This window comes from Rhincodon typus, chromosome 28 (genome assembly GCF_021869965.1).
Source record: "Rhincodon typus isolate 14 chromosome 28, sRhiTyp1.1, whole genome shotgun sequence".
NCBI lineage: Eukaryota > Metazoa > Chordata > Chondrichthyes > Orectolobiformes > Rhincodontidae > Rhincodon > Rhincodon typus.
The window spans coordinates 30,410,763-30,427,169 of NC_063359.1; the positions used below are offsets into that span (position 1 = coordinate 30,410,763).

The window sequence follows — 16,407 nt, forward strand, 5'->3', positions numbered from 1 at the left end:
AAGGAATTGGGAATAGGGGATAGCATTTTTGCAGGAAGGTGGGTGGGAGGAGGAGTATTCTAGGTAGCTGTGGGAGTCGGTGGGCTTGAAATGAATATCGGTTTCGAGGTGGTTGCCCGATATGGAGACAGAGAGGTCCAGGAAGGGGAGAGAGGTGTTAGAGATGGTCCAGGTAAACTTAAGGTTGGGGTGGAAGGTGTTAGTGAAGTGTATGAACTGTTCGAGCTCCTCGTGGGAGCACGAGGCGGCGCCGATACGCGCCGATACACATATGTGTGTTTGTCACAAGCAGACGTGCACACACATGTGCCATACCACTTTGTAATATATGCGACTGGATTCTAAGTTAGTCAGCTTACTTACACTGCCCAAGAAAAATTTAATCTGTCTCTTTCTCAAATGACATGGGAAGGATAATGGAACAATATCACCAGTATTACAGAGTGCTGTAGTGAAGGAAGAGGCCATCATTTGTAAATACACACCAGTGGTTTCAGCTACAGCTTTACTGCTGGTCAATTATTGCAAAGAAGATAATCTAGTGAACAATAGGGGTGTGGATAGATATACGATGAGATATGTCATCCCTTGGTCCATGTCCAGTACCATTTTCTCCCTAAGGGACATGAACAATGAAGATCCCCAAATTATTGGCATTGAGAAAAAAAAATACAATTCATCACAGATCATTTTGTTTTCCATTTGGTCACTTATACTTCCTACAATTTTGAATGTATAAAGGGAGACTAATAATTAAATGTAGGGGAAAGTGACCCTCACTCATTAGATTTGATGAAATTTTAACTGGATCCCTAAAGAACCATGTGTCAAAAATACCCATTGGCTGAATTTTTAGATATTTTTAGCAAAATAATGTTTGGGCGAGATCATGGCAGGTGGCCCTGTGAGTGTGAAGTATCATAGAGAAGATAGTGTCACTTAGGCTTGAATAGTGCAGAAGATCAGTAACCTTTCTATGCACTGACGTGCTTTGTGCTTCTCTTGGGACACAGTACTGACCCAAACCACTATCTCGGTTGAGGCTGGCTAAGAATGGTGGTGTGGTCTCATTTGCTAGTCAGCAGGAGAAAGCACTGTCCACCTTTCCAACAGCACTTCCAGGTCCCTGTGGGAGAAATGAGGTACTAACTTGCCTTTCTGGGCCATTTCTCTCAGGAAAACAGTGCAGGAGCACAGTGTGAAGGGCACTTTCTGGATTGCAAAGCCTTAAGTACTGTGGAGCTGTGTTTAAATATAATACCAGTCACATAAACATCACAAGGTCTCATCAGCAGCAAGCAGTTCACCTCTCCTGCTGCATGACTCTATGAGATGGGCAGCAGAAAGGACCTTTGCATAATTAGTGAGCTGAATATCTGAAGATTGCATGAGAAAAACCAACATCTTGTACAGATGCATAAGATGTGTGTGTGTCATGCAGTCAAAACAATCTGGCAGAATCATGACGTAAATGTCCCTCTGCTCCAAAGTGAAGTCCTGAATGTTTGCCGTAGTGTGTGGTTGCCCAAAAAGCGGCTATGATGATGTGATGAAGTAGCTGTTTGGTGTTGCCAATTTGCATCAATAAAGGGTGGAAGAGGACAGTGTCCATGGAGCATGTCGAGACTTGGTTGTGAAGACAGTGCTGTTGAAGGCCTGGGATAGTCATCCGTTGCCGCCAGGTTAACAGCTCTGACATTCATGTCAAAACCTCGCATAATCTAGTTTCTGAGTGAAGAAGAGAATTGGGAACAGCACAGAAATTAAGCAAAATTTGCCAACAATGACAATCAAGGACATTGTGGGAAGCTGGGGAAAAAATTGCAGGGCCCCTAGCAGAGATATTGTATCATCTATTAGCCACGTGTGAGGTCCCAAAGGACTGGAGGGTGGCTAATGTTGTGCCTTTATTTAAGAAAGGCTGTAAGGAGAAGCCTGGGAACTATAGACCAGTGATTCTGACATCAATGGTGGGTAAGTTGTTGGGAGGGGATTCTTAGAGACAGGATTTACATGCATTTGGAGAGGCAAAGCCTGATAGACATAGTCAGCATGACTCTGTGCATGGGAAATTGTGTTTCACAAACTTGATTAAGGTTTTTGAGGACGTAACCAAAAAGATTGATGAGGGCACAGCGGTAGATGTTATCTACGTGGACTTTAGTAAAGCCTTTGACAAGGTTCTGCATCATAGACTGATTAGTAAAGTTAAATCACATGGAAGTCAGGGAGAGCTTGTCAATTGGATGCTAAATTGGCTTGATGGTAGGAGACAGAGTGTGGTGGTAGAGGGTTGTTTTTCACAAACTGGAGGCCTGTGACCAGCGCTGTTCTGCAGGATCAGTGCTGGGTCCATTATTGTTTGTCATTTATATAAACAATTTGGATGAGAATTTAGGAGGAATGGTTAGTAAGTTTGCGGATGACACCAAAATTAGTGGTATAGTCAACAGTGAAGAAGGTTATCTAAGATTTAAAAGGGATCTTGATCAATTGGGCCAATGAGCTGAGGAGTGGCAGATGAGTTTAATTTGGATTAAAGCGAACAAGGCCAGGACTTATAAGGTTAATAGTAGGACCCTGGGTAGTGTTGTCGAACAGAGAGACCTAAGGGTTCAGGTACATAGTTCTTTGAAAACTGCATCATAGGTAGACAGGGTGGTTAAGTAAGTGTTTAGCACGCTTGCCTTCATTCCTCAGACCTGTGAGTGTACGAGTAGCGACGTTATGTTGAGGTTATACAGGACATTGGTGCAGTCACTTCTGGAGTACTGTTTATTGTTTGATCAACCTGCTATAGGAAGGATATTATTTAAATTGGAGAGGGTTCAGGAAAGATTTACCAGGATGTTGCCGGGATTGGAAGGTTTGAGTTATAAGGAGAGGCTGGGACTTTTTTCATTGGCGTGTAGGAGGTTGAGGGGTGACCTTATAGAGGTTTATAAAATCACGAGGGGCATAGATAAAGTGAATAGCGAAGTTCTTTCCCTAGAGTAGGGGAGTTCAATGCCAGGGGCATATTTTTAAGGTGAGAAGAGAAAGATTTAAAAGGGACTTGAGAGGCAACATTTGCATACAGAGAGTGGTTTGTATGTGGAATGAACTGCTAGAGGAAGTGGTAGATGCAGGTACAGTTACAACATTTAAAAAACATTTGGATAAAGTACATAAATAGGAAAGGTTTGGAGGGATATGGGCTAAATGCAGGCAAATATGATTAGTTTAGTTTGGGAAACATGGACAAGTTGGACCGAAGGGTCTGTTTCTGTATGTATGACTCTAGATCTATACCTATATAAATGCAGGGAAATAAGGCAGTCGGGTTTCATTAGTGAGATTTGCAACTTGGTGTTTAAATTCTAAGGGTAAAACTCACATATTTTTCTTAATAACAGTAATCTGATTTTTTTCCATTTTCATCTTATTTTTCCAGTTTCTTGCCATTCCCCACACCCATCAAGGGAGTGGAAAATTCTATCTATTATTTCAGAAATTCTACTAAGAGGTTATTTTATTTTATAATATGGTGTAATATGTGAAGCTAATTCTACAGACTTTGAAAAAAAGTCTTGTTTCCACATACCTCCTGTATCAATGGGGATGATTATCACACAGAGACAGATTGATTGGGAATCCCGTCCTAGGTAGTGAAAAGTGTGAGGAAGTACTGAGGAAGGGTCACTGGACCTGAAACGTTAACTCTTTTTTCCTTCACAGATGCTGCCAGACCTGCTAAGCTTTTCCAGCAACTTTGTTTTTGTTCCTGATTCACAGCATTCGCGGTTCTTTTGGTTTTTATTTGTGTGGTGAAAAGTGTGTGTATGTCTGCTTTCTAGCAATGCATGCATGTGTTCCTTTATGATCTATGTTCCACTTGGCATTGCAGATACACAAATCACTCAGTTCCAAAGCTCAAGAGTTCACCCCTGAATTGAAATTAAAACTATCAAAAACAGGTTTCAGCATCAATTAAATCAGAACAGAATTTATTTATATATTTGTTCAACATTTCACTAAAATTCATCTATACATATAAAACAAGTATGAGTCTAATTAATATCCGTGATGTATAAGCATATAAGACGTAATAGGTAAGATGTAGTGTTGTATTGCTTAACAAAATTCATTTAAATGACAGAAAAACAAATGTAATTTTTAAGTTCTCATTAATAGTATAAACTTCAATTAGAGTTATTCTGTATTGCAATTTATTCTGCAAGGAAGAAAACTTCTTCCAGCCCAATTTAAACTGGGTCCCATTCCAGTTCTTGGTACGAGATGCCTTGCAGGTTTTTCACTTATAAAATGCATATTAGGCTGCAAACAAACCTGATGGGTCTTTTTCTTCTGCTTGATCTGGTCTCTTCCTTTTTGCTCGTCTAACCATTCCTTCTGGAATTTATTCTCCAGTAGGTCAAACATTGGGGTTGAGGGCCTGAGGGAAAGCGTTACAAGTCAATAAGCACCTTGAGTTGACTATTAGGATGCTCAAATATTTATTCCCTGATGATGAGCAAAATAAGACAGAAACTGGCTATTTATATTTAAAAAAAACTATAAAAGGTTAGATTTGTAACTGTTATCTAAGAATGGGAAACTCTTGCAAAAAGCTATGAAAGATTTGTATAGGTCAGGCAATTGAGAAAATGTTTCCACATGTGGGAAGGGCAGAATGAGAGGCCATAAATACAAGATAGTCACTAATAAATTTAATAAGTATTCAAGAATAATTTATTTATTCTAGAATGTGGAACTCACAATTACAGGGAGCAGCTGGGGCAAATATCATTTATGAATTTAAGAGGAAATTGGATAAGAACATAAGAGAGAAAGGTAAAAGGATATATTGATGAGATTAGATGAAAGAGATTGAAGGGCGGCTCATGTGGAGCATAAACACTGGCATAGACTTGTTGGGCTAAATAACCTGTTTTGGTGCTGTAACTATTTTGCGACCTTGTGGTTTCTGTGATTTTACATGAGATAGTTACATTTTGGCCTTGTAAGAATAGTCACTAGACTTCAGGAATAATTATTGTATGGTGTGTTCTGGGTGTTAAAATGCAAATGTTTGTTTATCCCCTCAGTTCTTCCAGCTGTGCTTATCAGAAAGCTGTGCTTTATTGCTTAAGGTGTGCAGAAAGACGTGATTGTTTTTCCAATTTTAAATTTCTTTTCTCAGGTAAAACTAATAGTCTTTGGATTATTTCTTACTCAAGTTAAAGGAAACCTAATTATTGCTGATTTGAAATAATTTTAGGATAAATATAGAAAAATAAGACCAGGCAAGAATTTTGGATAGCATGATTGACAAGTGAGAGCCTTTCAGTGCCATTGGCCCCTGCATTTCTGAGATTAGCAACTGCCTTTGAATCACCTCCTGTAACCTACCACAAAAGTTACACTGTATTTTTTTTCTATACATTTATATTGGATAGCTGGGTGTCTGAAAGGTGGTGGTGGAGAATAATTTTACCTTTGGTCTCAGATATTTTGTGGAAGTAACTATTTTTGTGGTAAATAATTTGTTTTTCCCCCAATTTGTTTTGCATTGTCAGTAATGCAAGAAAATTAAGCTATACAATGCACGTTTACTGAGGAATAAAATCAAATTTATTACTAGGAAATACACTGTGCTATGTATTTTATTGAGAATAATAGGTTAGTAACTATGAGTCGGTATCTCCATCAAGAATTCTGTGGTGAGAAACAGTTAATGTTTCAAGTAAATGATGATCAGTTCCGATGAATGTGGATGCACGTAAAAAAATGAGTGGGGTCATAACATAAGAGTGAATGGTCACCATTAATATTAATTCTGTCTTTCTCCACAGCTGCTGCCTGACATACCGAGAACTTCCAGCATTTCTAGGTTTTATTTCAGATGTCCAGGATCTTCAGTATTTTGATTTTGAATCTCACCAAGAGGCCTGGATGATGGAAAAACTGCTTTCATATAACATGAAAGATTTATAACTAGTGAACTCAGGAGTAAGATTACACGGCGAAACTACTCCAGGATAATTCTTATTCCTCTAAAATAATGCCAGCTGATGTTATATGGAATTGCCATCAAGATGATATCAGACGGTGTACTGAGCATGGTTATTTGTGCGTGGATCTGGGTGTATGATACAGTGGGCTGTGAGTGTCAAAGCACCCCATTCTGAATGTAGCTTGCTCATGGGAGGAGCAAGGATTGTAGCATAATCATCACACTTGGCTTGAATGGTAACCTGCACTCAATTAGTAGAAATATCCAGGTATATATAATGTTGAAACTCAAGTTTCACATCCAACCATTGAAACACTTAGTTTGGTGGTGGTCAAAAATTCCACTGCACTGGGATTGCTTTGTAGATTTTTTTACTATATTTCTCAAAAAATGTAAATTAGAATTAAAACCTTTTTTTATAAATAACAGATAGATTCTGGACCAAACAGAAAATTAGTTAATGTATTTGACTAAACATTTAAGCTAATTTATGATTTATGAATTGAAAATGTTATCTGGCTCAGTACAATTCTTTAATTCCACAATTTATTCACTCGAAAAGATTTTCAGAAAATCTTTTTATAGATGTATATTAGAAAAACATATGCGCATATTTTGTAAAATGCAGGGGGCTTGAAGAATTAATGTGTTTTTCTTACTTGAGATGTGAAAAGTCACTGTTACTGCAGCAGCAGTGTTCATACTGAAAACCTTAGCAGCACTCACCTTTTGTACTTGCATGGAAACACTCAAAATCTGTCCCTGGTCCACCCGAACTGATTCACAGCAGGGAGTGTGCAATGCTGTGACACTGTTCCTTTGGGGCCAGGTACACAATACAGGTTTCCACCTGCATGCTTCTATTCAGCTAATTGTTCCCTCCTGGCCCAGTCTGTCTGTACTAACAAGGACAGTAGCATGTTGGTAATTGAAGTACTTAGCAGTAAACACATGAACAGGATACTGTGACTAATTAGGGAGGAGTGGGAGGGCCATTGGCTATTTAATTATTTGTGGTTTATGGGAAAATCTTAAAATGGAGAAGGTTAAGATATTCATTCGGATTGTGCAATAAGGTATTCCTCAGTTGCATTTTGAAAAAGATCTTGCACAATATTGAAGTAGTTATTATGATGTGGCACAAGTGTGGTGGATTGATTGGTATCAACCACTTGTGTCAATCCTTTCTGTCATATTTTTGATCTTCAGATGTCCAGTACAAGAGATTATTCTTGTTATTTTAGCAGCAGCAATAATATTAAAGATGAGTGGTGAAGGGGAGATAAAGTTGCAACGACATTAACAAATGTCGCTGTCTAATGCGGTGCAGTACGAGAGTTTGCTATATCGTCCCAGGCTCTGCCTTTTGATGAGACTCTTATCCAAGGCCTTCTTGGGGGAATGTAAAAGATTCCACAGCACTATTCATGGAGGGGTTCTCCCAGTGTTCTGGCCAACATTTATACATCGATGCACATCATTAAAACACATTTTTTGCTCATGTATGTTACTCATGTCTATAGGATCTTGCTGTGCAAAAATTGGCCACAGTTGTCTACATTTCAACAATGAATTGATTGACTGAGAAGCTTTTTAGGGCACCCTGTTATCACAAAATGAGATGTGTAAAATTCAACATTTTCCTTCTTTTCCACCAAAATAGATGTAACAGATTAAACCTCTTTGAGATTCTGGGAAGATCTAAAGGGAGATGATGGCCTAGAGGTATTACTGCTGGACTGTTAATTCAGAGACCTAGGTAATGTTCTAGGGACCTGAGTCCGAATCCCACAACAGCAGATGGTGGAATTTGAATTCAACTAAAATCTGGAACTATGAGTCTAATGATTACCATGAATCCATCGTCAGGAAAAGCCTATCTGGCTCACTACTAATAGCTATTCACCCTCCTAGCCAGATTGTTATCCACTCCTTTGTCTGTCCAATTGCTCTTCTCTCTCTTTGGCCTCTAAGCCCACATATCATTTACTCCTTAAACCTCCCACCCTCCCTCCACAACCACCCTATCTTCTCCATATAAACCAACATTTTCCTAGCAGCCATCAGTTCGACCTTAAACGTTAACTCTGATTTCTTTCCACAGATGTTGCTGAGTTTTTCCAGCAATTTCTATTTTTGTCCCTGGTTCACAAATGTCCTTTAGGGAATGTCCTGTAAATGAATTTAAAAGATCACTTTTATCTTAATCAAATAATGCAATGAAATATCACAAAGGCACTTGCATCATGGAGGTTGAGTGTTTATACAGCATTCAACAATACTATACACTTAGAATTCTCCACATACAAGTCCATAAGGAGGAAATGCTGCAATATGAAGGGAAAAGGGTAAAAAGTCCAGAGACTAGGATAGAAATCTGAAACCACAATCAATGAAGAAACTTTTCGAGATATTTTTGAAAGCAGGAAGGGAGGTGGCAAGGGTTAAGGAACTGGATAGGGAACTCCAGACAGCCAAGTTGTAAAATGCAAATGTTCAGCCACCAATGATGGAGTAGAGGGTTTAATCAGTGTTTATTCTGATTACTGTGATGCCCCACAGAGATTTGTTTTGGCATCTTAATTATTCACTTATTAGGTAAAGGTAAAATCACCAAAGTCCTACCATCTCATTGGAGAGAGATAACAGGTAGTGAGTTTAACCTAAGCATTGCCAAGGTGCACTCACAGTGACCTCAGCCAGGAACTGAACCCACATTGTTGGCGTCCTTCTGCATCTAAAACCAGTTTTCCAGCCAACTAAACTAACCACTCACTGCACTTCCTATGACTTAGATGATGAAAAATAGCCACATGTCCAAGTTTGCCGATGGCACAAAGATAGGCAAAAATGTAGATGGAGGCATAAGATTACAGAGGTATTAATTGATTAAATGAATGGGAAAAACTGTGGAAAATGGGTTTCAATGAAGCCAAGTGTGAGGTCACCTACTTTGTACCTGAAAGTACTTTCTAAATGATGGAAGGATAGAAACAATAGAGGTACAAAGAAACTTCAGGATTCATACACTTAGATCATTAAATGTCAGGGACAGGTACAAAAATAAAAAAAAAAGCTAATGAAATGCTGGCCTGTATATCATGAGGAATAGAATAAAAGAAGATAGAAGTCTCTATCTATACAGAGACCTGATTAGGTCAGGAATGCCGTGTTCATTCTGGGAAAAGTGCAGAATACTGACCATACACAATCTAGGGTCTTATTCACCGGAATTTTAAAGACTTATGATTAAACAAATTTTTCAAGATATTAAGAGAACAGTTAGAATATCAGCCAACAAACTTCTTTTTCTGTTTATTTCAGTGATGAAATTAGGAAGCACTCCTAGATAAATTGGATAGTAGAGTTTTGGAATACTCTTCCACAAGTAGTAGTTAATGTTGGTCAGTTGTTAAAGTTAACTTAAAATAACATCAACTAATATTGATACAGTGCCTTTAACATCATGAAATGTCCTAGATGCTTCAAAGATGCTTTCTTAAACAAAGTATGACACTGAGCCACTAAATAGATCTTAGGTCAAATGACCAAAAATTTAGACAAAGAAGTAGGCCTTAAGAAGTGTCTTCAGGAGAAAATGAGGTAGAGTGGCAGAGAGATGTAAAAATTGCAGAGCTTGGAGTCTAGATAAATTAAATCATAGCACCTAATGATGAAGTAGATATGCTAGGGAAGGTACAAGTAGTCAGAATTAGAGAAGGAAAGATATCTTAGAAGCTTGTGAGGTGGGAGAACATTACAGATAAGAATGGGCAGGATCACAGAGGGATTTGAAAATAAGGGGAAGAATATTAAAATCAAGGTGTTACTTGACTGGGAATCAATGTAGTTCATCAAGTACATGTGTGGTAAGCAAACAAGACTTGCTCCAAGTTAAGAGATGGTAGGAACTGCCGATGCTGGAGAATCTGAGATAACAAGGTGTACAGCTGGATGAACACAGCAGGCCAAGCAGCATCAGAGGAAAGCTGACATTTCGGGTCTGGACCCTTCTTCAGAAAAAAGGGTCTGAAGAAGGGTCCAGACCCGAAACATCAGCCTTCCTGCTCCTTTGATGCTGCTTGGCCTGCTGTGTTCATCCAGCTCCACACCTTGTTATCTCTTGCTCCAAGTTAAGATATTTGGCAGCAAGGTTTTGGATTACCTCAGGTTTACAAAGGTTTAGAATGTGAGAGACCAGCCAGTATTAAAATAATAAAGTCGTAGAGTCATAGAGTCATACTGCAAGGAAACAGGCTCCTCAGCCCAACTCATCCATGCCAACCATATTTCCTAACCTGAACTAGACCCATTTACTTTTGTTTCCTGCCAAACCTTTCCTATCCATGTACCTGTCCAAACGTCTTTTAAATGTTGCAATGGTACTCACCTCTATTAGTTCCTTTGGCAACTCATTCCATGTATGCACCACCCTTTTACACTTTTTCTTTTTTACTTTTTCACCATTCAGGAATAAACAATTGTTGCAGTTCACCTATGTGTTCTTTGAATGTTTGCCATTATGATTCCACCAGCATCCCTTTAAGTAACATTCTCCAATCTGATGCAGCCAATTTATACCTCATACCATTGTAGTTTCTTCTATTTAGTTTCAGGACCCTAGTTACAGATCACTCTCCATCTTGACGAGCATGTCTACCATATTATAGTCGCTCATATCCAGCCCAAGGTGCCTCACACAAATTGGTTATCACAGATGAGTTGAAATGGCAAAGTTAAGCAATGTTACAAGGTACAAAAAGAAGCTCCTACAGATGGCACAGATATGAAGTCAGCGCTCATCTCAGGATCAAATATGATACCAAGGTTGCAAATAGATTAAACAAAATTTGAAATTAACAGCTTTTCATTAAGCAAAATGTTATATTTGTGTTTCACTAGAACCAGAAACAGATCATGAGGTAGACGAGGGTAAACTTGAACAGGGAATACTTTATGGTGAATCCACTCAGCTCCACAGTCCGTTTTAGACTGCCTCTCACACGTCCAGGCCACCTGACCTACTCTCTTAAAGAGGCAGCTCACACCCACCTACAAATATAACACTCCTCCCCCTTTATTTCATTACTCCCCTCAACCAGATATATACATCCAACAATTATAACTATTATACAGGCTTTGTAGCTAACATATGTACATCATCAGGAATATTTACAAAACAAGACACGAATAAAGGAAACAACCCTTCCGTAATTTACGTGGACATGATCAAGCTCTCAAGGGAGGGCGATTCCGAGAAGACAGTGTCTTTGTCTCAGGAACCTTTTCTAGTGCAGTCTCCCAGGCTTCCAGAAGCTCCTGTTGATCCGCAGATACATCCCTCTCAGACTGGCTGTGGTTGCCCTCTGACATTGCTGTTGCTGCCCCTCCCTCCCAGGTATGACCAACTCTGGTTGGGAGACACGTGACTCTGTCGACACACTGGTCCCATCTGGACTGGCTCAAGAAATCCTCCCTTGCTGAGGTGCAGTGACCAGCCAGTCAGCATGTCTACTTCAGACCAGTTCATTCCTAGTCCACACTACATAGGTCAACAGTCCTGTTTGAGCCTCTGCTGGAATCTATTTCTCCCCAGATGTATAATTCCGGGTCAACAGAGTCTCTCCTCTTTGGAATACCCTTGACTGTGAGGTTCCTGTCCTTCTGGCCATCTGTCCTTTTGATTTCGCTTTACCACCTCTCTGCTCTCTTCTGGCTTCAGTAAGTCAAACATGGTTCTCAGCTGGTGGTTGAACATTAAGGACACTGGTGAGCACTGTGTGCTGTGTTCCTGTAAATTCTGAGGAACTTGTTGAGTTGTCAACCTAATGAATGCTCTACTTGTGAAGCCTTTAAAACATGCTTCAGGGTTTGTACAAATCTCTGCCTAGCCATTTGTTGCAGGGTGATATGGAGCCAATCTCACATGGTCTGAGTCTGTGATTTTCCAGGTATTCCTCAACTCTTCAGTCACAAACTATGCACCATTGTCACTCACAGAGTTCCCAAACCTGGCAAATATTTCATCCAGTCAGTCTGTCGTTGCTTCTGCTGATACCAACTTCATGACCACCACCTCAGGCCACTTGGACTGGGCATCCATCACCACAACTAGCATCTGTACCTTTACTGATTCCATGAAATTGCTGTGAATCCACTGCCACTGTGATTGAGACCGTTCCCATGGGTGAAGGGGTGACAATGGCGGCACCTTCCTTATTAATGCACAGGATTTGCATAATTCTGCTTTCTCCTCAATCTGGGAGTCCACTTCAGCCACCAAAAGTATTTCCTGGCTATTTCTTTCATTTGCACTTTGCCAGCATGCCTTAAAGTCATCACAAATCCTTACTGTGCCATCTGCTTTTAAGATAAGAACGACTGGAGTGGCCTATTCACTAGCGGTTACTGGTTCGAATACTCCCAGGTTCACTATCCCTTCCAGTTCTGCCTCCACTTTAAGCTGGATGGTATACAGTACTGGACGTGCCTTCAGGCTCCTTGGACAAGCCTCCCACTTCAACCAAAGTTTAATTTCTGCTCCTTTCATTTCCCCTAGGATTCCCTTGAAGACATCTTTATACCTGTCCAAAATATCTTGCAAAATAGTTTTTGAGTCTGTCAGCCTACTAACTATGCTTCAATTTAACCCTAATTTCTGTAACCAGGAGTGTCCAAATAATGCAGGGTATTTGCTTTTCACTATTTACAGAGGAAATTCGGCACATTCATCCCTTAGCTGTACTTTTGGCTGTATGTGTACATATATATAAATGGCACCATTTGTTTATAAATCCCTTGAAATAGACTGACATTTTATAATCTGTTTGCCAATAGAAGAGGCAGTGGTTGACTTAGTTGTCATCTGCATATTTGTGGGAAGCGAATGTTGTACTTCCACATAATGCCTTTAAAGGATTAGCTATGAGGTTTATCTATATAATTTTCCAATGATGCCCAATAAGAAAGACATGTTTTGTGATATGGCATAAAAGGACAGTTGGGTTTGCTGCTTGTTAGAGTGTTTGCCTCAGTTTTTGATGCAGTCATTATTTCTCCCCCGTGTACCACCACTTCCTCTTGTGATCCAAGTGGTTACTGTGGTTCAAACCAGAAGACGGATGTGCTGCTATTATTCATTGTTATTCTGACTGTTACGCTGTTGAGTTTTGCTCAATTTGTTTTAAGTATAACTTTTAAAAGCCAAAAACATTTCTTCAAGAAATCTGATTAAAATTGCACTAAGACCTCTCTGGCTAACAAATTAAAATACTCTCTGCTGGAGTTATTAAATACTCGATATTGGACCAGAGAAGTTTGATCTCCCTTCTAGCAAATGTATTCAACAATCAGCTTTTTGTATACCTTAGTTGTCAATCTGTGGCACTTCAGTTATAATAACAATAATTCAATCTTACTTCTACCCTTTTGCATTTATTGTTAGTGAAACAAAAAATGACCAATATGAAGTTGCAATTTGTTTGTGTGACATTTCACCTCTCAAAAATAAGAAAAGTTCACACAAGTACTCATTGAAGTGAAATTGATTGTGGTGCATTACTAAGGAGTCTATCAATGACAAGTTAAAAGCAAGGATCTAGCAGAGTTAAGTTTCTAATGATGTTAATCTTCTTGCACTTCTCCTTTTAAACTTAGCTAATGTGAACTTGTGATGCTCAGTGGAGAAACAGTACCGTTTCTTAAATGTCTGTAATTTGGCAGATGTTTTCTGTCGCAATTTCTGTAATATGCAAGCAGTTGCCTTCTAAGTCGAAGCACAATGAGCGTTGCTGGGAGCTGATTGGAGGATCCCGTGGGGTTAAGACCCTGGCTCATCCTCATTAGTGCTGACCTTGGTAAGAGAAAGAGGCGGCTGATGGATAGAGTATGTGGTGGACAAGTCCCATGGGAGCCCCTATCTTATCTATTATTGTACTCTTCCCACCTCCCTGACCCTCACAGATCTGAACACTGCAGGCATCAGGGACAGAATAAATCTGTGTCTGATCCTAAAAAAAAGGACAGAATAAAAATGTCCTTTTTTTGTGAGGGTCAAAGGCAATATGTATCAAATAGAATATTATCTATGAAAATGTAATAAATAAGTAACTTGTAGTAGCTTGTATTGATCTTTAAATACCATAATATTACTGCTTATTCAACCTATTATTTTGTTTTTGGATTTAAAGATCTGTTGTGCGGTATCTGAGAAGGCCATACACTGTTCGTAACAGAACAGTATAGGCTCTAAATACAGTGACAATGTCTGCTTGGCATCATCCAGATCATACTGAGTGTAGCAGGAATCCCATCAACTAGCTGTCATTATAACAAGGTGTAGGTACCATGAGGATGTGCCACTCAAAGAAAATCAGCACCATAAGTGCCACTAGTTAGTGTCTTTGTTGTTTTCAGCACATTTTACAAAGCATCGTTATCTGAGCAGTATAATGTATTGTATATCAAAATCACAAATGTCTCTTTATACTGTGTTTGCATTTATACATTTAAAGTTTTCCAAATTGTTTCAAAGACAGTATTTGGAAAAGAAATGAATTACTATCCAATTGACTCTTGAAATTATCACAGTCTCTGTACTGAGCTATGTAGATAGGAAACTCACAGGTTGGACACCTGGTCCCATATACTGAAGAGGACAGGGTTGTGAAGTTGATGAAGGGGTTTTGGGGCAAGAAAGTTGGAAGTCTGGAATTAATTGTATGCTGAGCAGTTTTAACTTCACACAGCATGTAACTCTTTTTTGAAGGGTCCCAACCTGAAGCATGCTTGATTTGACAGGCCTGGCTTCAAGTTGGGTGAGGACTGATCTGGAGCTGCAGGCGATAAGGCTATAATTGCTACTAAGACTGTTAGTCTGTGAAATTGATTTATGTTTCAGCTGTGAATAATTTTGACTTGATTAAGCAAGTGAGGGATTAAATTATATTCTGTTTGGTTGTGGTTAGTTGTAAAACACTTACTAAAAGGAAGAACAGTCATAAGAATGAATTCAAAAGCAAGGACATGGATTTACGATTTTATGGCTGTTTCTATGGCTGAAACCAATAGAAGCGTAGTCTAGCAAGTGTGAAAATACTTCGAGGTTAAAAAGCTTTTCATCAAGTAAACAACTATGTTTTAAAATTGTTTCGTTTTGTAATTTAAGGTACGAAACAGTTTTGCATATAGCTTTGTGTGATTATTTCAAGGTTTAACTTGTTTTAGACATAAACTGTTACTGTGAAGTTATCAGTGGCCTTAGTTAAAGATATTGATGGGTTTTGGAGAATATTTAGATGTATCAATTAGAACATTTGGGATGATATTAAATCACTAGGGTTTAATGCTATGTATTCTAAATAGACATATAAATTTCTCTACTGATGCCACATTATGTTGTAAAGATCTAAAAAGTTGGCAGGTTGATTTAGACAAGGTGTTACAATGGGGTTGATGTCACAATATGTTTGGAATGTCAAAGAATTTGAAGCAGGAAATAATAGGAAGTAATTTCACTATGATGACCATTACTTCTAAAGAAACCAATCAGGAACTGGGCATACACTGTTTAGCCAATCTGAGATTGATGATTGTTATCCATGTGTTGACAAGCCAATTAGAGTACAGGATGTCTCTGATCATGCACATGAGGTGATGGGTAGCAAGGATTAATAAGTGGGGATCACCAATGGTTTAGTGTGTGAGAGATGGAATACAAAAGATGAACTTCAGATAACGTGTTTAGTGTTAGATTGCTTGCTGATTTTTTAAAAAATTATTTTATTGTGTTTTTTAAAACTATATTTGGTTTGGAGCTGTGAGCTGAAAGATAAAAGGTGACTTTTGGACTGTGAGCAGCAGCTTTGGTTTAAATAAAACAAACAAGCTGTTACTTGTTCATGTGGCTGGGTCTGAAAGTTAATTGCAGTTGTTTCTTAGAAAAGTTCTCTCTACACCCTTTGATTCAGGGGAGGCCTTATAATCAGATAGATGTTTGGTCATTAATGAGATCAGTACCTAAGAATTGGTACCAGCAAGTGGGAGAGAACTGATGATCAAACAGAGGGAGGAGCTGCTATTTTTAAAATTGTTTTGAGCTGGGAGTTTCAGAGAGAAGGACTTTTGCTGTTGATGCTACAGCATAAAGATTTGCAAGCTCTCTACATAACCTCTCATCCGCTATTAGAAGTTTAGAGAACAGAAGCTAAGTTATAATTGTTATTAAATCTTCCTCAGTGAACTGGAAAACATGGCATCGATTGACATCTTCAGAAAATCAATCAAATGAGAAACCTATAAAATAACGCATTGTGGAATCTGCTTAAGCAATCTGACCAATTCTGTTATAACACAGTGTGGGGCTGAAGGAACACAGCAGGCCAGGCAGCATCAGAGGAGCAGGAAAGCTGACA

At 38.9% G+C, this 16,407-nt stretch overlaps 1 protein-coding gene across 6 annotated transcripts in view; it reads right to left on the reverse strand.

The window, feature by feature from the left end:
* Positions 1-16,407, reverse strand: part of cfap77 (cilia and flagella associated protein 77) — a 177,883-nt gene that overhangs the window by 44,204 nt on the left and 117,272 nt on the right. For all 6 annotated transcript variants that reach the window (XM_048613676.1, XM_048613674.1, XM_048613673.1 and 3 more), the window contains one exon: positions 4,330-4,435. In XM_048613676.1, the coding sequence (XP_048469633.1) occupies positions 4,330-4,435 (106 nt within the window). The remainder of the gene's footprint in view (positions 1-4,329; positions 4,436-16,407) is intronic.